Source organism: Cimex lectularius, unplaced genomic scaffold, assembly GCF_000648675.2.
Source record: "Cimex lectularius strain Harlan isolate CLEC.00 unplaced genomic scaffold, Clec_2.1 scaffold135, whole genome shotgun sequence".
Taxonomy (NCBI): domain Eukaryota; kingdom Metazoa; phylum Arthropoda; class Insecta; order Hemiptera; family Cimicidae; genus Cimex; species Cimex lectularius.
In genome coordinates this window covers 42,923-70,912 of record NW_019392793.1, presented here as the reverse complement: position 1 = coordinate 70,912, position 27,990 = coordinate 42,923, and the positions used below count along the sequence as shown (strand labels likewise).

Below are 27,990 nucleotides of genomic sequence, written 5' to 3'. Positions count from 1 at the left end.
ACTGATTAGTTAATAAAAGTATATTTGACAGTATCCCACACAAAGTCATTCTTAGTAACACCGTTTCCCTGTTGGTTTTGGTAGGCAGCAACCCGGGTGGATTTTGCTGCACTGCCTAGGTCTAACGCAGATGGGCCCACAGAACAGGAATCTGAGCAGAACCGGGACTCCGATGAGTAAGGGGATTGAGTAAAATACAGTCCGGTGGAACGGGGGACAACTGGGGCATAGCTCTTCAAACTTCTTGGCCAGCTCCCCTTTGGCCGCACAAGAATTGTTCTGGTATTCAGTCGGTTTTTTGGCAGGAGTTTCCACTTTCTTAGACATTCTGAAAAAAAATATATTTGTAAAATTCTGTTAAATATTTAATAGCATGTACTATAATACTTGCTTTGATGTTATTGTGTGTTGTGGCTTTTGTAATGTTGAACTTGTCTTGCAGAGCCTGTAATGTAATTTTAAACAATGGTAACATAATTTGGGGAACAATTACTTTTGGTTCATTAAAACGCTAAACAATAAATTTATACAGATTCCTTCCCTTTAATGTTTTTCAATTTACAACATATTTTCATTCTGTAAAAGTACTCAAATTTTCTACAAACGCATTATTTAATTTTTCATGTTCAATTTACAATTTCAGACTTTTACATGTTTTTAAATATATTGAATGTGGAATAATGCTTTGGTGCGTTTAAGGCAAATGAATATAAATTGTGCACCATGTACAACGTTTTTTGAAATATTGGAAATTCAATATTTCCGTTGAAATATTGGAATATTCAAGCTCGTGTAAGCGTCACGGGGCAAATGTTTTTTAATGTTGAAGGGCTTGAAAAGGTCATCTGGTCCTCCCAAGGCATCTCACGCCCATCTCATTTCGTCCTTCTATTTTGAATTTTTAACGACTCTTTACGACGATGCCAAAAACCGTTGGTAAACGGGGGCCAACGGCCTTTTTCTTCTGGGGCCCGTTAAACAACTCACTACGATAGGCCTATTTTAGTAATACAAGCTACTTTTTCTCTCTCTCTCCTTTTTTTATGTGTGTGTGTGTGTGTGCGCGTGTGCGTGTGTGTAGAGAAATTGCTGATATCAAATAGATAATTTTTTTATTTCAAACGGTACGATGGGATTCTATGGAGTTTCTTTTCTCTTTGTATTGGCAGAGGGATAAAGTGACATTCACAGGGTGGTCAACTAGACTTAAAAAATAATTTCGACGACTCTAAAGTGGAGTAGAATGCCGTAAACCTCATGGACTTATCTCAATCCGTTCAAAAATTACGATTTTTTTAGTATTTATTAAAAAAAAAAAGTTTCTTTACATAAAACCTGAATTTTCTCCACCCTAACGTAACTTTTCTCAACATGACCCCCATTTTTAGATTTAGCACCGAATTTCCTTTTAGATTAGACCAAATTTGTTCTAGAAATTGCCAGTCCACATACAAAATAACTGCACATATGAGTGGTGATTAGTGACTGTTAATCGATAATTATTCAGAAATCGTGAGATGCCGTCTGGTGTGATGTAGGTTTCAGAAAAACATTTTCTTTATCGTACCAACGTTTCGATCTTTATTGAGATCATCTTCAGGGCTCAAAGTGTTTGTCTTCTGTGTAATTGTGCCATTCTTTCGTGTCGTGTTGAGAGTGCCTCTACACTGCCAACTGCACAAAGTTGAAATTGGTGAAATGGTAATTATAGATCGACTTCTTTAAACGGTAGCTCCCTTATATTACATTTTTAAAAAGTTAAACTTCATCGTTTTATGTAGCTTTACAACGGTCTATTCGAAAGCTAGATTATTTTGATTTTTTGATGGACAATTTCAGTTGGAAGTTGGGAAAACGTTATCCGGGACTTATGCAAGGAATTAAATGCATGACACAAGAGTAGTTCGGGCATGTAAATTAATAATTAGGAAATACATTCTGAAATAATTCATTAGTAAAAAACAAATTGTTCTTCAGAATAAAAACCCCAATCAACTTTTGGACCATGTATTTAATTCCCGGTGTACGTCCCGGACAACGTTTCTCAAAATTCCAAAAGAAGTCTATCCAAAATTAGAATAGAATAGAATATATTTTATTTTTTAAAGTAAGCTACATGATAGGACAAAAACTAAGTATTCTATAGCAATGGATTTTATCCCGTCTGCTGAAGTAGCTAGAGTTGTTCTCAAAAAAAAAAAAAAAAAAAAAAAAAAAAAGTTAATATGAAAAAGGTAATGTTGTTAGGTTGGCGAAAAAAGGTTACTTCGAAGTTTTTTTTTCAAAAATTACATTCCTTAACTAGATTATTCGGAAATCGTGAGATGCAGTCTGGTGTGACGTAGGTGTCAGAAAAACATTTTCTTAACGTGCCAACGTTCGATCTTTATTGAGATCATCTTCAGGGCCTGGGATTTACAAACATGGTTTAAATTTAACAAATACATGTAGGATGTGGAAAAAAGTGAATTTATACAATGCAAAAAATATTTTTTATATTCAATCAAAGTATTTCTATTCACTCAGTGTTTGTTTTCTGCGTAATTGTGCCATTCTTGCGTGTCGTGTTGAGAGTGCCAGTGAGACCACACATTCCTTAACTAGTTCGTACCTATACTTCCGAGCATGTCGGGCATGTCTTATAAGGGGCCTAACATAAATGCAAAAATCGCACCTCCCCAAGGGTAGTGCATTCCGTCATAAAATTAAATACATGTCGGGAGTGCGTGAATTGCATAAAGAGCGCTACCTCTTGTTGTCCTGCCGTCAGACAACCGCATTAGGCATAGCATTTCACATCGTGGACAGCTTGGTTTTCTAGTCAAACAGACCAAGCCGCTGACAAAGCCGTTCAATATCTTTGGTTGTGGTTGATAGACGAAACGAAAAACTCTTAGCAAATACGGTTAGTGTGTTTTGAAACAAGAGTTCCATTCGGTTAGATTTTCAAAGTTTAAAATGCATCTATGTATTTTTCGAATAAGACTTTCCCATGTGCGAACCAAGAGAGGTTGGAATTAAAAATTACTTCAGCCGTAATATTGGCGAGCCTACAATCTTGGGATCTTAAGGATTTGACTGTATAAGCAATGTGCTGTTTTGGAGTATAAACAAAAATAAGATCAGTAGTAGTTTCCAACTGCAGGAGATGGTTGTGTGTGGCTAACAGTAATGAAAAAAATTTCCTGATGAAGAAGCGTTGTACTTTCTTCAGCTCATCGAACATTTGGTAATCCCAGATCTGGCACCCATAACACAGAATTGATCTACAGACTGCACAGTACAATATTTTGGTACGACGTTTTGCATACTGAAAGGAGACCAAGGCATATTTTTATCTTTTTTGGGGTCGAGTTTATATATATATAATATTATTGTTACAACAATTACACAATAAATACACAAAAACCGACCACCTGGATTTTGCACAAAAAAATGACCAATTTTGGAAATGCACAGTTTCTCAGTATTTTAAGTCATAGCCCTGCGCTAGGTTTCACTTTTTAGAAAATTTTAAACGGAACAAGATGGCTTTTAAAATGTTTTCCTACCTTCAGTCATTCAACAGTAAATTCTAATATTCGTTAATTTTTGCACTTTTTAGGCAAATTTCCAAACTGACCTGTGGAGCTGTGGAAATCGTCCTGGAGCGGCAGCCCTTTAGCAATCGATAGGAAATTTTAATAAACTTTTAATTAGTCATCTTCCACTTTGACCGTTTTTTCAACAATTTTTGGGCAAAAATACGTGCGCGTGTAAAAAAAACCGATCACTCTCTCTCCGATCTAAATAGTATAGAAAACTTCGTTTCCAAAATAAATTGTTAAATGAGTGACAACTAGGCTTTAGGAAGGACTACTCGACGTTTGACTGCCCTTTTATCCTGTCGAACATCATTAACATGTTATTGGCAAGCCTAAATAGAAAGTGTATTGCTTTGTCGTTGACTTAAAAACAGCCTTCAACAGGGTGGACCGCAGGGCTTGATCATGAAGTTGAATGGCCTAGGAAGCCATTGTTTTCGGAAACATCATACAGCGTTAGGAATCAAAAGATCTCAGATTTATTTTCATGTTCTTTCTGGGGTAAGACAGGGATGTCTACTAAACCCAATTCTACTTTCCCTCCACCTGGACCTCCCTTCGGTTCTAAGCTAAGGAGTCAAACTAGGTAACACAAAAATAAACTTTCTAATTTAAGCAGATAACATTGTTTTACTGACAAACATTGCAGTAGACGTTCAAAAGAACATTAACATGTCTTTAATCAGTGGAACTTGCATGTTAATCTAATAAATAAAAATCATGGTTTTTAGAAGAGGACTTTAGAAGAGGAACTCCATTCGTCAGATAAATGGTACTTCCTCAGGGGAGAGAATCGAAATAAAATACAAAAATACGAAAATAAATGCAATACTTAGTAATTCACTACTCTTTCCTGGTATATATATACATATAATTGTATTGTTTTATCGTATAATTAAAAAACCCGAAAGGTGTTTAAGGAAATGGAAGGAGCATTTTTGTAGAACTCAACAGGCGTCATGTCTGGAGAAGTCGATCTAAAATTATGATTTTCCAAATTTCATGATGTTTGTGCTGTTATTGTGTCAGTAGACTGTCAATTTTTCGAACAAAAGTGGACTAATCCAAAAGTATATTCGGTGCCAAATCTAAAAATGGGGTCAAAAGTTAGTAGAGTGTGGGGGATAATTCAAGTTTTATGAAAAGAAACGCTAAAAAATTCGTAAATTTTGATGGTGGCCATGAGGTTTACGGCATTCTACTACAATTTAGATATACCGTAACCGATTTTTTTAGTGATGATTTATTTAGATTAAGTAGATATATAATGGAAATATTGAACATCCACTCATACTTTAGGAGAAATAAAAGAACAATAATTTTTTAGAATAGTCACGTATAGAAATAATTTTTTTATTAATGGGACATGATTGTTTAAGTTTAAAATTTCTTTTGGAAAAAGGTTACCAACGGATTTTGTTAATTTTATCGAAACAATATACTTTCAAATTTGAATGTAAACAAATTCCAATTGAATTTTTTAAACAGATGCATGTACTTTCCTATGGCCGAAGGCCAGCGTATCCGGCAGTCCGGTGATTATACCTCTGGCCTCCTGAGTTTCCGTTATAAAAGGACGAATTTATTCAACTAAAACAAACGTTTTTAAAATTCTACCGAGAAGTATTTTAGCGAATAATTGCCGTCCGTTCGTTTTGAAATGTGCATCGATTGAAAACTACTAGCACAGACCCACGCCGACCCGAGTCTTTTGATCGAACCCCTTAGATTTCACCTAAGATCACTTTCACAACTCACTAATCGGTACTATTTACAGCTTGATTCGAAATTGTACATAACAATAGAGAAACCGATCTATTGTAAAGCACTACTTGAAAATGCCCCATTCATACGAACACTTAGCGTGTCCAGCACCTAACATGGCAGACACGGCACATACACAATTCACTACAGACGCCGACTCAAACTAGAGGGTTGAATGCAAACGTACCTACATACTTGTTTAAACTTAAGCATGTTTAAATTTTTTGGCTGAAGAATTAACTGTGGTAGTAATTTTACTTGAAGGAGAAGGTAATAAATTGAATTGTGTGGAAGTAAAGCAAAAAAGGAAAAGATATGCTGAGCATCCAATGAATATAAAAAGGAAGAAAGAGAGTTCTGCATGCTCTACAAAGTGTAGACGATGATTTTTTTAAATAATTCAGAATAGTCACTAACTCAGGCAAAATTCATATAAGCATGTCAATGCTACGGACAGCACAGACACGCACCAGCACAGTTCAAATATTCTTAAACGATACTGGTCCTGTTGCTGGAGCGTGTCTATACGTACTCGTTCCGCTCACTTTATGTGGAAGTGAACTCTCCGATTTTTTGGGTGTCTTAGATGGTACGTGTGGACACTACATGTTGATACATATGAATGGTACTTAAGATTATACAAAATACATGGCTAGCACTCACCGAAATATTAGTAAATGTTTGAATCACCTGATTAGTTTTTCATCTGGATCGTCTAGTACTGAATGTTTATTTAAACTCCAACTGTTGAAAAAAAAAATCATTTCATGCGATGAGAACCTTTAATTCTTGTATGTATTGTTGTATTCGTTGTTTTCGCATCGGGGATTTTAAGCATTTGGGCCGTACTGCTTAACATTAACTGGCTGGTAGAGAACTTTTATTCTAGAAATGAAAATCTAAACGTTCTGTTTTGTTTAGTTTATTAAGTCCATAAACTTTGTTCGGATTTCATCACCATCGGGTACACGCGCTCTTCAGCAACAGGGGGGCTTCGGCGGTTTCGAACATCTTCTGCTTAACTTCTTCATTATAAAAGGGACCAGCGAAATGACAAACGGCAAGGCATATAAAACGTAGCAGCCCGTCGCCGGCTGATCCGGAAAACACTTCTTCACACTTTTCACCACGGATTTGGGCTCCTCCTTCGGCGGCATCTCCTTAAGAAGATTAAAAAAAAATATATTTATAGTAAACTTCCGACACTTATTTACTTATGTCAAAAATGTTAGCTCATTTAGATTCTACTCCTTCGTACAAAATAAATATCAGGTTTCGATTAAGTTTTGTACTGTAATTTATTTTATGGCGAACTTCTTTAACACGAATCTCAGTATAGCTACTTAAAAAGTCTTACCTCAAAATGGACTTAATTAGTTATTGTGTAAATGTGTAATGTTTCTTGCTCTTGGAGCTTGCTTGTGGAAATCTCAATGTTCTAGTGCTTTTTTTTTAATTAATGGAAAATCATATGATTAGTGAACATACTTTTTAAAAAACGAACTTCCATAATTGAAGCATTTGTTATTTAAAATTAATTGAATATTGGAGAGCTTTGACCTAGAGCCTGTTTTCACTCTTGTCGGCCGTATAGTCCGGCCGATCGCCGAAAGCAAGTAACGTTGGATTTAGATGGATTTATATAAGCTCAAATCCGCACATGTATGTACACGCAGAGTTAAGCCTATCACTTCTCGCAGTCCACCCGCAATTCCACCTTTTGTAATTTACAATAAATTACCGGCAGGACTCGAGAATTTCTCGAGATAGTTGGCAGTTCGTGGGCATACCGCGATCTGACCCGTCCAGCCACCGAGGTTGGTCACCGGGTGCTGTCAACAGCAAGGACAATTCAGGGCCTAACCCATGCAGTTATTAGAACCAATCCCATTCACATTCTTACTCATTCGTAAATGTATTGTTTCTTATGCATATACCATGCACTCAATACATTCACTCATAACACATTCTAGGTGTACACAACTATTATTACTATGTACAATAAAAAAAACCCTGTTTCCTCCACGATTCGGAACTCCAAGGACCCAGATACTCAATCAATCCTACACGCTCTCTGTATAGAACTTACGAGTTGCACCCTTCAATTAGGTAGGTCACTTCCAGCAACCATGCCGGACACATTTGCGGGCTTTCCTCAAATGTCCGTGTGTCCTTAATAAGTTGAGGATGACCCTTCTACGATTCAGGCCCTCCGACGCCACGTATCAACAGTGCTCTTGACCCGTGAGAGCTTCTCTCCCGACCCGGATCAGTGCATGAAATAATTTTAACACTTTTTTGGCTTCCCCTGCTGGCATTAGACACTTTTTTCAAAAATAAAATAACATTTTCTCAAAATGATGTTACACGTTAACTACACAATTATCAAGTTGCATTTTTTATTATACCAAAAATCGTGACTTTTCGTTAATACAGCTTTCTTAAGGCGACGTTTCACGTTATTCGACAGAATACACAAGTAACATTTTTTATGATACCAAAAATTATTACTTTTCGTTAATACCATTTTCTTAGGAAGACGTTTCACGTTATACTACCGAATTATCAAGTTAATTTTTTATTATACCAAAAATTATCACTTTTTTTTAATACCGTTTTCTTAGGATGACGTTTCACGTTATACTGCAGAATACTCAAGTTGCATTTTTTATTATACCAAAAATTGTGACTTTTCGTTAATACAGTTTTCTTAGGACGACGTTTCACGTTATACGACAGAATACTCAAGTAACTTTTTTTATGATACCAAAAATTATCACTTTTCGTTAATACCGTTTTCTTAGGGCGACGTGTCCCTTAGTACTAGAGAATGCTCAAGTTACATTTGTTATTATACCAAAAATTGTGACTTTTTGTTAATACCATTTTCTTAGGGCGACGTGTCCCTTAGTACTAGAGAATGCTCAAGTTACATTTGTTATTATACCAAAAATATTTTAAAATAAGATCATTTTTTTAATAAATAAGGCAAAGAAATTTTTAAAAAATTTACGCCTGTGTAATATTTAATGGTAGGCATTACATAGGCGGACAAATCGTTGTCTTCTGGCTTTCAGATGTTTTCTTGAAAGGGCGTTTCTTCCATCTGTGACATTCAAATACTAAAATGGAATGGGATAAGGCAGATGATGGTGAAAGGTATTGGGCAACGTCAGGAGTTGAAAACCCTTGAACGCCAACTGCCGATGCCGACCCAAGAAGGGATGGATGAATAGCAGTGATTTCCAGTACTCAGGTCTATTATTTCATTGTCTGAGAAGGGGGAAGAAGTCTTTCTGTCCCGACCCCGAGGTGAAAAGAGGGCCTGTTTTATTGCTACAGTACGCACTACGCACCAGGCTCGGCCTGCTTGGAAAATGTGCAAAAGGAAAAATGGATCTTGATTGCCATTAGGGGATTTTAAGACGAAAATGTCCGAATTGACGGAATTTTAAATAAAGTAAATAGATTGATGATAAATCACAATTATTATTAGGCCATTTACGTTTTAGTTGTCAATAGACTAAGTTACTTCTTTCAATTAATTATTCTTTTTATGTTCTTTGTTGGTTGAGATAAAAAAGGCAATGTCACGAGCTGGTTTCGAACCCACGACCTTCGAGGTTAAATACACCGCTACTCTACCACTTGAGGTTGTTCGTTCGAATCCCGCTCGTGACACTGTCTTTTATTTCAACAAAGACCTTACATAGAAAGAATAATTAATTGAAAAAATTATTATTAGGGTTGAACTTTGTAATTACGCAGTTTTTTTTAAATACTTTTTTTTATATTTTTTAATTTTTTTTTTAGAATAGAGCTTGTTAGAAAAATCGTCTACAACTAATGATTAATTATTTTGGGTCATATTGCACTAACTGCAAAATCATGCCAGAAAATAACGGTATTTAATAAATGATCAACATTGTCAACTAAATTGTATTTGACAGAGTATTTTAAAGATAGGATTTTAAAGGAAAATCTTCAATTAATGAATTGAATAAGTTAATGTTCAATACAATGTACACCAATCCAAATTCCAATTATATAATTTAGTATTAGAGTAACATTTTAGAGTTGAACAAAATCACTACTCAGAACTAAGAAAAATAAATGTGGGAGTGCCCCAGGGAAGCATACTAGGTCCAATACTTTACTCGCTACATACCCGTGATTTTCCAATGTTGTATAAATCATGTTAATGCCAATGGAAATCCAATGTTGTTTAAATAGCAACTTTAGCAGAAGACAGTAGTGGTATGTTAAAGTGGTATGTTTGGTATAATATCAGTAGGACTGAGTATCAACCATTCTTCCAAAATCCTCTTATGCCAAAAATTTGTTGGCTTTGCTGTATGGAGACGGGCAAGGTTAGGTTAATAATAAATTGAAAATGCTGTTTAATATTTGAAACGAAAACAGTGAACCGTAAAAAAAATATTAATTAAAAAAAGAGTTATTGTGATATTAACTAGGAAGTAAGGCCAAATAATTAATAAAATTTAAATAAATAGTACACAATATTTAAATACTCAAAAATACACATTATTATTAAAGGAACTAAAATACAAAACGATAACTTAATTTTCTTCAGGTGACACTATAATAAATGGAGAATAACTTTACAGACTAATGAGTGGGTGTTTAGTGTTAGATAATGATTATTTAGAGATCGTGAGATGCACGTGTGATGTGGGTTTAGAAAAATATTTTCTTTATCGTTCACAGACTAAATGAACCTTATCTTAAAATCTAAATAACTGTTCATTACAAGCTATACTTTCCTGATAACTAGGGTCCCCTGTCTCTTAGTCGATGAAGGAATTATTTCCTAAAGATCCAGGGATATCCGGATTGAGGCACACTGTCACACTTGTCTCTCCTAGTCCTCTGTACTGACTCTATCACCTACACTAATCCTAAAACTATCCTGGCTGTATTACTTGGAGAGTGACATACCGCTAACTTCAGTTCAGGAGGCACTATAATTTAGGAGGTATACCTGGTTAAATAATAATACTTTTTGTTACAATTTTGTTTTGTTCTTGTTAATTCTTCAAAAGGTGGGCTACAACATAAATAGTGTAATATTTAATGACCGTTAATTACTGATTATTTAAAGACCGTGAGATGCAATCTGGTGTGATGTAGGTTAGAAAAAGTTTTCTTTATCGTGCCAACGTTTCATCTTTATTTAGATCCTCTTCAGAGCCTGGGATTTATAAACATTGTTTAAATTATACAAATACATATAACATTTGGTTCTAATGGAGGGCAAGACATTCCAGCTTTCGCCACCTTGCCTGCATGTTCGTGGCCTTCAGCCCAATGTGTCCAAGTACCCAGACGACTACCACTGATTTACCAAAGCGCTGTTATTAATGTTATGCTGTTATGTTCCCTACTTTCACTTTATTTAAATTAATTGACTAAATCTAACTTTGTGACAAATAAATTCATAATTATTGTTAAGATTTTCTCTTTTTTTATTTCATTTTAATTGAGTGGCTGTACAGTATTAAATTGTTCACAGGATTACATTTAAATTAGCATTTTTTTTGTGGTTCACACGTGCCTTCGGAGCATGGTTTACATTTCTGGCAAGCTATTCTCTCGGTATCCACCTGTGGGCAAGCTTGTCTGGCACATGATGGATTCGAACAAGATACCTTTCTGACAATGAACGGGAGTACAAAAAGAAATGGCAACGAATATATGAAGTACCTTCGTAATTCACAATTCACACCACCACCTTTACCATTCTTTGCTGCACATTGTATTGGCGAAGGCTCTTCAGCCTGCTTCTGTTGCTCTTCAGCCTGCTTCTGTTGCTCTTCTTTCTTCTTTTCTTTACTATTGTCCTTTTTAAACCACCCCATCTAAAAACATAATCGATTGTAAATATATTATTAAAATATAATACTTTTAATTTGAAACTATCTGTCATGTTCTTTTTTCAATTTAAATATTTACAAATATATATGGGACATATTCCTTTGTTATTTCTCTCTCTCTCTCTCTCTCTCTCTTTCTCTCTCTCTCTCTCTCTCTCTCTCTTTTTCTTTCTTTCTCTCTCTCCCTTTGATTTACTATTGTTGCAGTACATATGTAATTCTAAGTGTGTCTGTTCTTAATTATTTATTGAACATATTTCTTTTCTTGATATGTTATGCCCTAATTTGAGTATTGAAACAGCTAAATTTAAATACAACAATGAAATAGCTATGTATAAAATTATTTTTGGGCTAGAGATAATTTTGAATGAAAGTGAAGTTTCCAAATTTTTAATTTGAAAGGCACAATCCAAAGTTAAATTAATGGTTTCAAACAGTACATCAAAAATCTATATTGTAAAAATAAACTATTATAGAATGCTACAATAATGTAAAAAAATTGAACATTACATTTTTCTAGTTTCCCCAACCCTCAGTTAATCGTCTTCTTACACTGGCTTTTTCCTGGAATCTTTACTGTTTCAGGGGGAGGGCAACAACACGGAGGCGGACAGCATTTGGATGGGCATTTTGCCATTTTCAACAGCCATGCGGCGTAAACCGCAGCTGGTATCGCATAGAAAAGCAATGACTGCCAAGGCTTGCAATCGGTACATTTTACCATCCTCTTTTCTTCCTTCTTTGCTTTAGCATCTTTCTCTAACTTTATCGACCTCTTCTCCTTCGTCTCGTCCCACTTACAGGGCTTGTCGCTTTTCGGAGGCATTGTCTACATAACAACAATACACAAATTTTAATCACATCCTTGAAATTCAAGTTTATATTTATTTTTATTGCCATTAGAGTGTTAAACTATCAATTCTTCACATTGTTTAATATTATTGAAGTAAATTAATAATTTTTTTAAATAAATTTTTTTGCTCTATTGTTGGAATGTAATAGTTTTTAATATTATTGTTTTATTAACAGTATATTGTAGTGAAGTAGAATATTTTAAATTCAGCAATTTTGAAATAAATATCAGATTATATGCATCATATATAAATTTTGCATTAGTAGAATTCAATTTCCTTTACAACATGATTTTATATTTTTAATTAAGAATTAAAATTTTTGTTGTATTTCATTTTATAACATGTCAGCTACAATGCTGCAAGACCATGACAAACAAATAAATAAATAAATGATCTATATTATACAGGGTGTTCCAGAGATTGTGCAAAAAAATCTTTGGGTTATAGTACACTTTATTTGCAACAACTTCCAACGTGTAGTCCCTACAACTATATCCCTGATGAGTTATGATTTTTTGTTAGTTTTTCCATGGAAACGATACCTTACTTGAGAATAACACAAATACCTATTAGGGCTACCACAGTTTTCGATCAGCATAAAATTCCTTTATACCACTTTTGCCTGAAATAATTTTCAATTCTATAATATACAGGGTGTTCCAGAGATTGTGCAAAAAAATCTTTGGGTGATAGTACACTTTATTTGCAACAACTTCCAACGTGTAGTCCCTAATAAAAGCTGAAATTTGGAAAATGCCTTAAAGTTTTAAGAAATAATGTATAATTAGGTATACCCTTATGTTTAATCCTAGGGATTGTTAAACTTCACAAAAAGTTCATTATTTATTAAGCTGTCAAATGGTATAAGAACATCCTTACCCCTCCTGTTTACAGTAGATTAGTCCAATTGTTGAAAAATGTACATGAGATTAATGATCACAGCTAAGGTGATGATGATACACAGAAGTGTTTGGTTTGCAAGTTTTATAATTTTATCCACAATAAATTGAAGGATTTACAAGCATTAAGCATTAAAATTATTTTTCAAAATGGTGACCTCGATGTTTGACCCACATCCGGACTTTTTCTCATTGCACTTACAGTTAGTCATGTGGACAAATTGGCTCTAATTTTATCAGATGCTTCGAGGATTTTAATCCTTAAATCTTCAATTCTGTTCACTATTGAACCATACAACTACACCCAAAAGTGTGTGTCTGGCTAACCAGCAATTTCCTACGTGGATTGGTACAAGAGGTGGCATCTTGTTTCCCTGATCGTACTGTCATGGATTTTCTATGTTTGTGGATTCCTTAAGGAGAAGGTGTACAGTTCAGTAGTAAATTCAGTGGTGTTTGAGTCCAAAACCGTGGTTGCCCTGATGATAGATATTTGAATTTTTCTCAAATAAGTAACGTTTCCATGGAAACAAAAATCGTAACTCTTGGGACTGAAGGTAGGTATAGGGACTATATGTTGGAAGTTGTTGCAAATGAGGTGAACTATCACCCAATTTTTTTCTCTCTTTATCTGGGACACCTATAAATTTTTCTAATAATGACATGCATAATCTTTTTTCCAAGTAAACACTCTAATTTCTTTATGCATTGATTTTATGTTTCCGTTAAAGGTTAAAATATATTTTTGCAAAGGCCTCAATTAATTATCATCATTGATAAACTTGTTTAAAAAATTAACTGGTTGAGATAAAAAATTTAACTTTTAAATCGAAATTCAACCATTTGTATAAATACTGTGCACTGGGATAGAGTATGCTGTTGTTTTAACCAAACATCCATTGTGCTCAGCTTGAAATATCTCTCTCATGGTGTTATTTCTTTTTATTTTAAACAAACACTCTTAGTAAAACAAATTGTTTGAAACCATTAATTTCCCTCCCCCCATCCTAATGACTAATTTCAACTTGGAAAATTTAAAAACTTACAGTTTTTGTTTGTGTGATGTGTTAACCTCGTACTTGTTCAAATTTCTTGCATAGTTTGAGCTTTTGTGTATAGTTGGTATCACCAACACATGTTAGAAATTATGTTAAAACACATGATTATTTTCTTATAGACTCAAGTGTTCTAAACACAAATTACATCTTTGGGATAAGTGGTCAGCATAATACTCTCGGCTTGTGTTCTGCAGTTGTGGGTTTGATTCCCACCGTTGCCCCTGGCCCTTTTTTTATGATACCCTTCCCCCATGAATATAATAAAAACTCTCTTCTTTTTAACTTGCACTCTTTAGTATTGAAAGATTAGGCCATTAACCCCCCCCCCCATCTTTCACATCCTCCAAGTGATACATGAATTAAATGAAATCGACCATCCAAATTATAATGGATTAAAATCAATTGGCTTTTGTATAAACAGGTCAGGAACATACAGTGAACTGTAGAAGGATTTTCACTACCTTTCTAGAACAAGACTGTAGATAGTGTCAAATTAAGAACTCTGCAGGAAAAAAAGGGATACTCATACAAAAGGATATTTCTACTGGTTGGCACATGATACTTGCTAGCAGAGTGCATAAAAATTTTACTTTTTTTTTTCTTTCTGTAGAAAACACGGTAATGAGTGAAGTGCTAGAAATAGAAATATATTTATAAAAAGAAACTTTTTTTTCACAATAGGGCTTGGCCCTTTACAGTGAGTAGAAAAATATCAAATAACTGAATAACAAAAAAATTATAAAAGACAATGCAAGAAATAATAATTAATGATTATTTGGAGATCGTGAGATGCGGTCTGGTGTTACATAGGTTTTAGAAAAACATTTTCTTTATCGAGATTTTTTTCTTTGATCTTTATTGAGATCATCTTCAGGGCCTGGGATTTATAAACATTGTTTAATTAATACAAATACATGTAGGATGTCAAAAAAGTGAATTTATACAATGCTAGAAATTTTAGCATTGTATAAATTCACATTTTTCACAACCTACATGTATTTGCATAACCTAAACAATTTGCAAAAAAGTTGAAAGCTGACTGCTCGAAGGGGATGGGCTGACCTAATATACCGCAGGAGGGAAATCGACAGACACACCCCAACAATGAATCATTCATAGATTTGGATCTATTATGCAAGCTTTTTAAAATATTTAAACTACAGGAAGAATTAAAATCGAATTTAATGAATGAGTGTGATGGGCAGAGCTTATTTTTTTATTTTAAAAAAGAAAATAAGAGATCGGAGTTTAAGGTAATCAAATAAATTAATACCCAGAATGAACTTGTCATGTGTTGAGATGTACTCTCTTCTTCATAAACTTAATACAAATCTTGTGAAATTATTGAACTTCTAATCTTTTCTAATAGAAGTGTGATTAAGTGAAACAGTATAAGCAAGATAGTACTGCGATAGGTAAAAAATGGTAAAATAATAGTTTTGACTAGTGTAAGTTTTAGTGTCAGAGAGATAAATTTATATTTCCAAAGCGAATTTAAAGTCCCATGCATTCTAGCAACAAAGCCTAAATAATCCCAAAATAATCTGGCATTAAAATTCATACAAAGATTTTTTTAACCTGGATAAAGAAGGGTATTAGAGAGCCAACAAGAGAAATGCAAAGAAAATCCTCGGTTGGCAGATGTGTATTGTAAATAATTATCGATTGGGATTTGAGTAGGTTAAGTTTGAGACCATTGATTGAAGCACAATTAACCAAGCTAGAAGGGAGTGGAATCAGGGATTAAATGAGGGGGATATTATGTACAAAATTTTGGTATAGTCAGCACACAGGAAAAAATTTGTTATTTAAACAAGAAGGTAGGTTGTAAATAAAAATGTAAAACAATAAGGGTCCTAAAATTGCACCTTTAGGAATGGCATACTTAACAAGAAAATTTGTTTGATTCGTGAGGAGTGGTCAAAAATGAGATAGTTTAGAAAAAACACTTTTTTAATATATTTATTTTGTTTGCCGACATTTTGATCTTTATTCAGGTCAACTTCAGGGTATAATGTGTGGTGCTATTCTTGTGGTGTCATATTGGTGTTGTGTGAGAATGTTATGTTTGTCACAGTTGAAATTGTGTAAACTATAGCAAAAGAGAAATAAGTATATATTTTTTGCCAATAAAAAATTGTTTTACAATTCCTTTAGTTTTTGTCTTGTCTTGAATCACTTAAGTATTACAAAAAAATAATTTTCACTACTTATTACAGCAAAATTTATTACTATTTTTGGAGTGCTAGTTCAAAATTTAAATTTTCACTTAGGTCTGTGAGCTGATGAACCTGTTGAATATAAGAATGCATATTGAGACGGAACAAATACCCGACTTCTGTTTTAATTTTTTATTCGTTGAGATCGATTTCAGGGGCATCCATCTCCTCTCTTTGTGTGATGTGAAGCTGAAATTTGGTCATTTCTGATAATTTCAGCCTACTTTTCATAAAGTCATGGAAAACCTTCACTCCAATTCTCCTCTCTATTTCTGTTTCTATTCTCATTAAGGTATTTGGTAGTTCTTCATTTAAACATCAAGGAAATAAGATTAATAAAAGAGTCACATTCTGTGGTCATTAATACAGATTAAAAATTATAATAGAACAATTCAAAATATAAAATAAAGACTGCTAATAACAAGTTTATTTGTGTGTTTCTGGTCCCACTACGTCGAGCAGAAGTCTTTCCAATTTCATTCTGTTTTTAAGTGTTGATTCCAGGCTGTTGATTACTTACAATCAAAGTTAATCTTTGGCACTTTTCTCTCTTTGTATTCCGGGCGGAATTCTTCAGGCAATAGGATCGTCGGGTCTAGCACCATGATCGAAGGAGATATGCTGCATATGCTGATTTCGCTTACATCGCTCGCCTTTGACCTCGTTTCAGCCCTGTAAGATCCAGTATAAGTTAATTGAATTTTCACTTTCAATTCTAAAAGACTCACCTATCGCTGATTTTATCAACCGTTATCTCTGGCAGAATGATGCTCCTATCAGACAATAATCTCTCGGCTATAGGTGCGGCATCGTAGTAATTTTTAACGAATTCTGCCAATTGCTGGAGTACGCTCTTGTTTCGTTCTTGCTCAAGACGTAATTCGATATCTCTCTGAAACAATTTTATTTTATTTATGCATGAGCTATTTTGTTGGTAAAACGAAACTCACAAGAGCCATTTTCTTTAAACTAATTGGTTCTTTTGTCGCTTTCACTTCTGTCATTAGTCTTTTCATGATTTTACTCGCTCTCGCTAATTTAAGTTGTTTCTTTGCCAAATCTTTTGTCAGCACCTCAACTTGTCCCTCTCTTGTTTTCCACTCTTCTTGCATTTCCATTATGCAATTCTGGTACATTTGTATACCACTTTGCAATTTCTAAGAACAAACAAAAATTGTTTATTCTGATTTTTTGTTTGTTTTAAATGTTTAATCACCTTGATTTCAACTTTGATGTTGTTCATATCAGATGTATTGGCTTTGCACTGTTGATTCACCTCGTGGCATTTTGCTTCTAGATTGTAATATTCTTGCATTTCTGGACCTTTGGATTAGTAATACTTTAACATTTTGAAAAATCAAATGAAAAACTATTAAAATTGAACTGTAAAACTTTTTGATTAAAACTTTAAACTTATTTATTTAATGTAATTTTATTTGACTTTCTGATATTTTTACTTACAAGGATACTGGACTAATAAATTATAAATTCTACCATAATTTTTTATAATGATTATACCCATACACATTAGCATATAGTTGGCCTTCTACACCTAGTTCACAATTATATAATTTGAACCAATATATTCGTTTTAGGCTGTTAGTACTTTTTAAAAATTAAACCCAAATCTACTTCTCAGAAAGCAAAATAAACCATCATTACGTGGATGGATTCAGATATTTCAAGTTACATAAAAACCCATTTTGACGAAAAGAGGTTATTTATCAGGACCTACCATCAAGATCTACAGTTTCAAGGTTTGTCTTGTAGTTTTCATTTGTGAGACTGACAACTCTGAGCGTGTTTTCCATCGCTTGAATTTCCTTTTCTGTTTTATTTATCTTCGCTTCTAGGTCATCACCCATTTCTTGCAACTGATGTTTTTCTTGAGCTAACTAGAAACATTTTTCGATTATAGAACATTCATTTATCACTTATAAATCGGGAAAGACTGTGAGGATACTTTGATATGTGTAAGTCGTATGGAATTTTTTTAATGACCTTATGTCCTTGCATATTAGCTAGAGGCAGAGTATTGTAGTATTGTGTGGTGATTAGTGACTGTAAATCGATATTTATTTAGAAATTGTGAGATGCGGTCTGGTATGTATTGTAGTATGTAAAATTATATTTATTTATTGGGGTAAGGGTAGTGTGAAAAACGACCAGGGGTGGGAATTTAACCGAAGATTTATAAACAGAGAGTCTATTATGTTGACCACTTGGCTACTTCAGTCCCCTTCCAATTTTTTATTTAAAAAAAATTGATTATGATTGAAGGTTTGATGATAATCAAACAAAAGTATGCTGTAGTACCCGCACATACCAAATGTTTCAAATTATTGCAAAATATACCTTGATCTTAAAATAAGATACTGATTGTCTTTCTCCACAATCATCCTTTCCAAGCAGATCCATCGTTATCTCAAACCTGAAAGAAATCAGTTTAATTTTTTCTAATATCCATTATGACAAATTAATTAATTACCTCTTTTGAATTTGTTTTATTCTGAGATTGACCTGTTCTATGTTCTTTTTAAGGACTGATCGCTCATCCAGCAACCCCTTCTTTTTCATAAGCATTTCATCTTTTTGACTTTTGATTTCACAATTTCTCTCTTGCATACCCTGCAAAATATTGTCCTTTCTCAATCTGTTGTACTATTTGGACATCAGTATTTCATTTAGTTGAAATTAATCACCGTGTCTAAAATGATCCTTTGTTTTTCCAACATACAAAGTTCATTTTGGAGTTTTTGGTTGTTTTCCTTTGCCAAACTTGCCTGCATCTTGACCACATTAAGGTCGATTAATTTACCGTTGTATTCCTCCGTTACGTCGTTAACCACTTTTTTACCACAGGTCAGGACGAGTTTCAAATTAGTCCCTTGTTCAACGAGAGTGTCCAGTTCCTTTTTCCCTTCATTTATTATTGCAGTTAGTTCGACCAAATCTTTCTGAAAATGAATTGGATATTTAATATTACATTTAAGTAATATGTAATTAATTTTATCCTTTAATACCTTCAATATTCTTATTTGGAATTTATAGTTGCCGATTTCATTTTTGAAATCCGATATGTCTTTTTCAATTTTGATCCCTTCATCTCTCAATTTGTCGTCCAGCTCGTCACATAAAGCTTCACCTACCAATTGGGTATACTTTTCACTGAGCACTTCTAGTGCAAGTTCCTTGAAATTAATAAAACATTATTTATATATCTGAAAAATAATATTGTTAATATCGGTTTATAACAGATGGTCTACCTTGCTGAACAAATTGTCTTCATATTCATTGTATTCATTTTGAAGAGTTTTTATTTGTTTTTCGACTTCTCGTTTCTCCTGTCGAATGCAATTAAGTTGTTGATTCTGAACGAGCAGCTTATTTTTTAGACCACTGAGATCTTGCCTCAATTTGTAAATCAATATTTGCAACCTATCGAATTCCTTTGATTCTTCTATTAGCACTTTTTCTCCCATCTGAAAAGAAATCAAAAGTAGTGCAAAAAGAATAAATTTCTTTAACTTTTTTCTGTAATACAATCACCTCATAAATATCTTCAGTATTTTTCGTCTGCTGTTCAATCGTTAAACTGTCGACATTCAGGGTGTCTAGTTTTATTTGAAGCTCCAGATTGGAATGAACCAAGTTGTTTATTTTTTGTTCGAGGGCTAAAAGGGTTTGAATTTTTACCAAATTAAAATACTTCCATAAAAAACACCAATTTAAACTCTCACCTTTCACTGAATTCTGTAATTCAGTGTTTTGTGCTTTTTGAAGATTGACTTTCGACGAAGAATCCAAAATGTACCTTTGAAGAGTATTCGTCTAAAAATGTTTTAATTACGGGCAAACTTTTCATTAAACTTTTAAACAGTCATAATACTTTTCCAGTTAATTCGGCTATAGTTTTATCGAGGAGTTCGGTGACGTTTTTCCCCTTCAAAAGTGAAGCTTTGAATTTTTCAATGTCGACTTCATGTTTTGCATTATCCTTTTGGAGAGTTAGAAGCAGTTTACGTTTTTCATGAAGTTCAAAGTATTTTTCCCTAGCCATTGTCCTTATTTTGTCAACCACCTACTGACAACATTTAAATCAGTTTTTAGTTCAAATATGCAATCGGGTTGTTTTGAGTATTTACTTGCCGCATAACAATTTTTAACTAAATGAGACCTCCCTTTAAGTGTGTTATTCATATCATGCCATTGGTGAAGTAATTTATTTTGTTCATGTGTCACCTAAAAATAATAATTCATAATAATTTACTTGTTTTAAATGTGCCCATAATTATAATTGAAAATAAATTACTAACTTCTCTGAAGAGTTTACCGAATTGGCCAAGTTGTGTTTCCATATTCTGAAGGATGTTTATGTCTCTTTCCTCTGTCATTTTTTGTTGACCATAATCAAATTCAAGCATCTGCCTTCTCATGTCTAAATCCTTGAGTTAGACAAATTTCAATTTAAGAACTAAAGTTTAAATCTTCGAGATAAATAAATCCATACGTTGAATTTTTCCTCGTCTTGGAGAGTCAGCTCAGTAAGCATCGACCGCGTTCTGTCCTCTTTTGCAAGTTCTTCCTCCCACGAAAACAGAGCCTCTTCTTCCCATGCTAGGATATCTTTCAGCTCTTTTACCTTGACACTGTAATTTGCAATTTCCTCCTGGAAAAAAAATTAAGTAAATAAAGTTTTCTATCATTGATATTTTGACCATGCCTTCAGTTTCAGAGAATTAGCTTTGTAAAGCTCGAAGTCTTTTTGTCTTTCTTTTTTCTCTATCTGAACCGTATTCGCCTTGCTTTCTATATCCCTCATTATGGTGATTTCTGAATCAAAATTTTTCCTCAATGCACACAGAAGTTCCTAGAAGCACATTTAAACACAAGAAGAGAGAGTTAAAAAAATCTTATTCATCTTGCAATCTAGCTTTAATAATATTTATATTGCCTGGTTGTTATTTTTCTCTTGTAGTAATTTCTTTTCATGTTTCCGCAATGCATTTAGCCTATCATTAGCTAATTCATATTTCACTATGGTCTCTGCTTTCTGCTTGATAAGTTCTTCCACCTAGACATCCAAAACATAGTTAAAATCTCTTTCTGTTCAGTAAGTTTTTATTATCAAATCCAACTAATAATTGAGTGTTGTGGTCAAACTGCTTAATCTACTTTTTAAATTCTATTTGAATTTAAAATTTCATGGGCTATGCTATGAATTCAAACCAGAACTGCTAGTAGCATTTATACATTTAATTGTTTATTAATTTTCTATTATAGTGAATCATTCAATTTTTGAAATAATTACATAAAATGTTTGCCAGTGTAAAAAAATTAGTTTATTTACATTTTTAAGCATTGCAGCACAGTCATAATGTGTCAATATTATCATATAGCTTTTTACAACACAACATTGTTGCAAAAAGAAATACAGTGAATATATTGTAAATTTATTCAGCTATAATTTCTTAGGGAATGTTTTTACATTATCAAGCATATTGCAACATGAACAATACTATTCTGTACATGCCAATAACTCTGAAGAGTATTTTTTTGAAACAATTGTTTTTATTATTTGGGATATAAGGCTATTTTTTTGGTTTATAGAAGTGCAAAATGGCTATATTTTAAATATCAATTGGTCCCCTGTTCCGATTGTATTGCATAGACTGCCTAGTCATTTATAAAAATTTCAAATTGCTTATGGTATGACTAGACTCTTTATTAAGAGTCTAGGCCACATCATACATTTCAATATGGCACTAGGCATTTGGTCAAAAATGAAATTATTTATTTCGTACAGTCGAAACATAATATTATTCGTTCATGCATTTTATTTTTTTCTTACAACAAATACAGCAGTTACTTTTACATTTTTTGTCCTAAGACTTACAATTGCATTTCGTAAAGCCCTGTCCATTAAACAAAGAGGGGAAAAACTGCTTCCCTCTACAGTATGTATAACAGAAAGTACTGAACCTGGGAATTTGACGTGTTGGTTGTTTTGGCAATCTGAAGCTCTCGAATCTGATAATTTAAGACATCTTAAGTTTACAGTTTTTTTTTAATGATGCGCATCTAACTCGAGATAAAAACATTCGAGCCGAGAAGCCATTGTGATACTGGAGTGAAAGTAACAACAGAAAACTGACAAAAGAACAAAAGAAAAGAATTACAGCTATGTTGTGTTGTTTGAACAACTGACTAAACAGTGCCTGAAGTTTAATTAATGGACTAGGTGTTTGATTAAGGGTCTAGACATTTGTGCAAATGTTCAGTCGTATAGACAAATGATTGTATTTTAACTGTCTACCTAGTCATTTCATTAAATAACTAAACTTGACTATTTTCCTGTGATATATATTATATAACTATCTATTATCTTGTGTTTCTTTTTTGTGTATATTGAAAGTGAACGTATTTATTAGTGTGAATGTGTAGTGTGGGAAGGTAGGTAGAATATTGAGTACCCCATGGACCTTCAATTTGATTAGATATATCCAATATCTGGGTCCTCTCTTCCATTCTTGGAGGAAACTAGGTGTCCCTAGTGTTTGTGGAGAGTGAATGTATTTATTGGCGTGAGTGTTTAGTGTGAGGGGGTTGATAATGGAATATTGAGTACTCAATTAGATTAATATGTATTGAAGGGGATGGAGGAATATCAAATACTCCATCACCCTGAGTGAATGGTATGTAAACAGGAAATAATGTATTTAAGAGTGAGTAGGTTTAGATTTAAAAACGGAATGTTTTGGGCCTAGCTGTTGGCATTCCCTGGAGCCTAATTTTGGCGGCAGGATGGATAAGGCTGAGGTCTGATACCGAGGTACATACATAGGTGATTCTCGAGAAGTGATTAGTTCAATTCTGTACAATTCTGTACATTACATGTAAATTAATAATAAAAAACCTTTATTAATTTATTATTCATTTCAAATGTGTTGATTTAGTACATTGTTCATAAAGTTAAAATGTAAAATATTTGAAGCTTTTTGGATGTTCTATGATATAATGATATAGTTAAAATAATAGATTTACATACTTATAACATTATACTATAAACAAATCTTTTTATTTATGAAAGAATGCTCAGCCAACTGTATATCATGTGTATTATTATTATTATTTTTTGAGCTGAATACGTTTATCACAATGAATTAAGTAGTAAAGATCAATATCATGGATTTAATATGACTAATATTTATTCAAGAGGCTGATTTATATCGGCCATTGGCAATAATTTTTAGATCTACAATCAGAAATTTAAAAAGATTCTAGATCAATTTGTTTTTTCCTTTTATCTCTCTCTTTCTCAAACGATCCTTCTTCTTTATCTAACCACCTTTTATTTCTAGTTTTTCATAGCTCTCTTACTTTCCATCTCACTCTCAGTGTATTTATTTTCAAATATTGCATTTGTACTGTATTTATTCTTGAAGTGTTTATTACTCAATGCGAGAAATTTAACAATATTTAAACATGCACCCTTTACATTGTAAAGTTTATAAGCTACAAATGTATAGCGTTCTGAGCATAAAATAAATATTGGCTTAGGCTGAAGCCATCAGCAGACACACTGTCCATCTCTATCTGTCTGTAAATCTATGTTTTATTTGTTTTTTAATGTTTTTGTCTACTGTTGAATGACTCTCTCTCTCTCTCTCTCTCTCTCTCTCTCTCTCTCACTCACTCACTCTCTCTCTCTCTCTCATCCATCTATCTATCTATCTCTCTCTATCTATCTACCTACCTACCTATCTATCTTTCTATCTATCTCTGTACACCATATACAGATCAATCAAGGCTTTTAATTTTTTCAAGGAAACAGTTTTTATGATACGTCTAGAATTTGGTTTAAGGTACGATACATTCATTTCTTAAGATTCTTTTACAGGAGAAGACTAAATTAATAACGGATTGTGAAAATGAAACGTCTTACTTTTAAATTATCTTTAATTAACGTGATGATTAACATAAAGCAATACAATCACGTATATTGTTTTATGGGAAAACCTGATGATGTGGTCTAAAAGCTCTTTTAATATTGTAACCAAAATTGTAGTTTTAATGACATTCTGTTGACTGTTGAAATTTCAAGAGTTTATAGTTTCATCCAGTCCTTTGCAGTATAAACAAAAAGTATAAAAAAAGTCACGTAAAATATTTGATAATAGTTTAATTGTTTAAAAAAAAAAAATTAGCCGTTAAAGTCTTTTTTCAGCACTAAGAGGCTAAAATCCAAATCTAAATTTCCAATGGTCAAAATACTTCATCAGGTAATCAATCTCATGTGTTTAAAAAAGCGTCCTGGCCGAAACAAAAATCCCAATCCGTTTTCAGGGTGACGAACCCTGAAATAAGACAGGAAAAGATTAACTGCTCTTATTAATCTCAAAATCCCTGTTGATATATTAGCCGATTTGATTTTTTTCCTTTTTTTTAGTTGGGTGCTAGTACAGTTTGTTTGTGAATGAACACATTTTTTAAGGGCGTAGTCAAAAAGTTCTTATTTTTTCCTTACATTTGCATATCCCTCTTTCTCTGCCGTGTTACCCACCTTCCGCTTTTCTACTTCTCGAAATGAACTGTGAACCTCTGTATTTGTATACCTTAAAATTGCACTATAGCTATATACTAAAAATATTGACCACGACTGAGGAAAGATACCCCAAAATTAAGGCCGAACAAATTATAAAAGAAAACTTGTACTGGTTTGAAGAATTAATAGACAAGGTAAATTGCACGTGATCAATGCTACACTTAGCTATGTGAAAATGTGTCCATTTGGAGAAGTACCTTAAACCAAATTCTAGACTCTCTAAAGTCGTATCATAAAAATTGTTTCCTTGAAAAAAATTGGAAGCAGTGATCTGTATATGACGTACAGAGAGGAAAGCTTTGATTTAAAAGGTAATAATTATATACAGTAAACGACCAGTAATGGAAGATGGAGGAGAAATTTTCAAGTAGCACATACTTCCAAATAGCGAGTCCTCAGAGTCATGCCTTCTTCGTCAACTTTGTAAATAAAGACATGTACCGTTTTGTATGTATTTGCCCTAGACTAATCGAATTTAGAATGGATTGGATGGGTGTAGAGGTGTTCGTGGCGAAGATTTGATCCGAACGAAAGAAAAGTGGAAGTGGGATATTAGAAATAGATAGATAGGCGAAAGAAAAAGAAATGGAGAGAGAGAGAGAGAAAGAGAGAGAGAGAGAGAGAGAGAGAGAGAGAGAGAGAGAGAGGGTGGTGAACTCCTACAACGACAAAAATAAAATGAAATAAATAAAAATAAAATAAATTGGTAAACTTAGCTATAACAAATAGGAAATAATTAAATATTAAAGGTATGTACATAGAATGGTAGATGATATATGAAGATAGAGATTGGTACTTCTTGAATTTTGGTTTTTTTAATGAACTAATCCAATTTTTTTAATTACACGTTTCTGGGCGTAAATTTTCCTCAAGAGAGTTAGATAGATAGAATATAGATAGATATAGAGAGTGAGTTAGTGACATAGTGAGACAGAGCAAAATAAGGAGAGGGAGAGAGAGAGAGAGGAAGAAAGGAAGGGCGGTTGAGAGTGTAAGAAAGTGGGAGAGAGAGGGAGAGAGAGAGAAAGAGAGAGAGAGAGAGAGAAGAGTGTGAGAAAGTGAGATAGTGAGAAAGAGCAGAATGAGACAAAGGGAGGAAGAGAGAGAGGGGGGGAGAGAGAGGAGAAAAGAAGAAAAGACACAAACCAACACACGCTCACAAACAAATGTAGAGCGAAAGAGCTAGAGTGAAAAAGTGGGAGTGAGTGAGTGAAAGAAAGAGTGAAAGAGAGGGTGAGTGAAGAAACCCGAAAGAAAAAAAAGAAAAAAGAGAGAGAGAGAGAGAGAGAGAGAGAGAGAGAGAGAGAGTGTGTGAGTTAACAATTTGTTCAAATTGTTGGCCAAAATTCGAATATGTTTCACAGTAAAAATTGGCTATAATAATTAAATCTCACTTTGGCAAAATAAAATTTGACTCTTATTACCCCGTTTGTTTAATTATTATTAAGTTGTCATAATGTTTTGTTAATTTGTAATTACTTTGCTGTAATATTCAATTTTCGAGCCATTAATATACGGAAAGGTGAAACGAAATAAAGCCCAATTAGCATCTCAATGTTTTATAAGATGGAGGTGTTATTAGCGTGCTGGTGTGCGGAGGTTGGCTGTCAAGTTTAAAGAATACATTTATTATTATTATTTATCATTTTATTCTTAATTATACATATACTCAATTAATTATACAGGATTTTTTCGAAATGAATAATTAATTGAGAATATATTTCTCTAAGACTACTCAGGAAGGCCGGCAAGAGTGGAATCTGAAAACACTCCTATTGGCCCTTTGGGTGGAATTCGGCCCAAAAGTTGTGCAAGGCTCTTTTCTTTGGTTGAATGCTGAAACTGCCGATTCGGTCGAACGGTGTTCCTAAATCGTCCAAATAATGGATCGGCCCGTCGGGATCGGAGTTGAAAATGATTGGCAAGTCCTTCATGACAACGCAAGGACTCATATTTATGAGGTGACGCGGCTAAAATTCCTCCACTTGGGCTGGCACGTGCTACATCCATCCGATTCGCCCTCACATCGCCTTCGGACTAACGTCTGTGCACATTTGCAATGGTTATTTAATCGAAAAAATATCGGATCAAAGAAAGAATTGTATTTTTTAAAGGAACATCTATGAAAAAATGTATTAAAGAATTTAAAAATTAAGCTCAATAAAAAAGAGATTTTCAGTGGGTTAATTTGAACTTAAAATAGCATCTTTCACAACGAATTTTTTAATTTCGCCATTTAATTTTAAAGTTTCTAACCCTGTGCCTTAATTTAAAGACCCGTTATTTGATTTTTTTTACCTTTTGTTCCAATTTCTTGTTTTCATCGTTGGCGACTGGTATGTGGAAGCCGTCTGCCCATCCCAGCTCCTTAAGAACTTCCTTGACGTTTCTGGGCATCGTCCTTCGGTCGCTTCAAAACCAAAATGAATTAAACATGGAGTGAAGAAACAATTCCCTACTGTGCTCGGAACGAGTCATATTTTGTTTATAAGGCACCATAGAAACAGCTGATTAGAAAGCTCTTGGAGTATATTGATTTTCCTTTCAGTTACTTGCTGGCTCGTTTCAAGAAAACGAAAATTTCTCGATGACTGAATTTTAATCTTCGCTCAAGAGGAGCGGATTGGACGAAATTTAGCGTGGCTTTTTGAAAGACGGACGAGTTAAATTTCTTATTTTTAACCCCCATAAGTATCCTATGTATGAATGAAGTTAAGAATAGTTGCATAACGATAAAACACATAAAACGGAAGTACAACTATAAATCAACAGGAATTTAAATGTCTTTTGCTAATCCTGGATTTAGGAACTTAGTTTTATTCTATAATATAAAATTATAGACCATTTGACAAGTCTTACTGCAAGGAGTTAAGCTAGGCTTTGGATGACTTTACTTCCTGTCAAAAAATTGTCGGTTCGAAAAGACAAAAAGAGCCAAAGAAAGCAAAGGACCTAGAAAATTTTTCATGCAAAAGCATTTGTTCAATTCCATCTGTAAATTTAAAAAAAGTAAATATACAATTAAATTACTACTACAAAGATTTAGAAAATGGGACTTTCAAGGACTTCATACTTACACTAACACTGACTTAATAACGAAATTTCTTTTTCTA

The 27,990-nt window shown here is 33.5% G+C and overlaps 2 protein-coding genes and 1 long non-coding RNA gene across 5 annotated transcripts; all 3 read right to left on the bottom strand.

Moving 5' to 3' along the window:
- Positions 1-2: 2 nt before the first annotated feature.
- LOC106663764 lies at positions 3-6,828 on the bottom strand. 2 transcript variants are annotated; one of them, XM_014388853.1, is made up of 4 exons: positions 6,706-6,828; positions 6,039-6,508; positions 392-445; positions 3-328 (listed from the first exon to the last, which is right to left on the bottom strand). In XM_014388853.1, exons 2-4 carry the CDS (start codon positions 6,110-6,112, stop codon positions 52-54), a joined length of 405 nt encoding a protein of 134 aa, XP_014244339.1. In that variant the 5' UTR covers positions 6,113-6,508; positions 6,706-6,828; the 3' UTR covers positions 3-51. The 2 variants fall into 2 exon arrangements, 1 of the variants encoding a protein (XP_014244339.1); XR_001340086.2 differs by lacking the exon at positions 3-328 and having other exon boundaries at positions 393-445; positions 6,012-6,508.
- A 3,982-nt stretch (positions 6,829-10,810) lies between these two features.
- Positions 10,811-14,185, bottom strand: LOC106663774. Its single transcript, XR_001340087.1, has 3 exons — positions 14,042-14,185; positions 11,753-12,071; positions 10,811-11,227 (listed from the first exon to the last, which is right to left on the bottom strand). It is a non-coding gene; the product is annotated as an uncharacterized LOC106663774 (long non-coding RNA).
- Positions 14,186-16,636: 2,451 nt separating this feature from the next.
- LOC106663726 (coiled-coil domain-containing protein 39) lies at positions 16,637-27,389 on the bottom strand. Of its 2 annotated transcripts, none has more exons than XM_014388801.1 (19): positions 27,176-27,389; positions 21,227-21,346; positions 20,996-21,142; positions 20,783-20,941; positions 20,589-20,717; positions 20,422-20,514; positions 20,162-20,353; positions 20,013-20,103; positions 19,822-19,946; positions 19,539-19,754; positions 19,296-19,463; positions 18,975-19,229; positions 18,761-18,900; positions 18,628-18,703; positions 18,008-18,167; positions 17,489-17,595; positions 17,223-17,429; positions 17,001-17,164; positions 16,637-16,944 (listed from the first exon to the last, which is right to left on the bottom strand). In XM_014388801.1, the coding sequence occupies exons 1-19, from the start codon at positions 27,272-27,274 to the stop codon at positions 16,785-16,787; spliced, it is 2,808 nt and encodes a 935-aa protein (XP_014244287.1). In that variant the 5' UTR covers positions 27,275-27,389; the 3' UTR covers positions 16,637-16,784. The 2 variants fall into 2 exon arrangements, with proteins under 2 accessions (XP_014244287.1, XP_024083675.1); XM_024227907.1 differs by lacking the exon at positions 27,176-27,389 and adding an exon at positions 22,255-22,352.
- Positions 27,390-27,990: the final 601 nt, after the last annotated feature.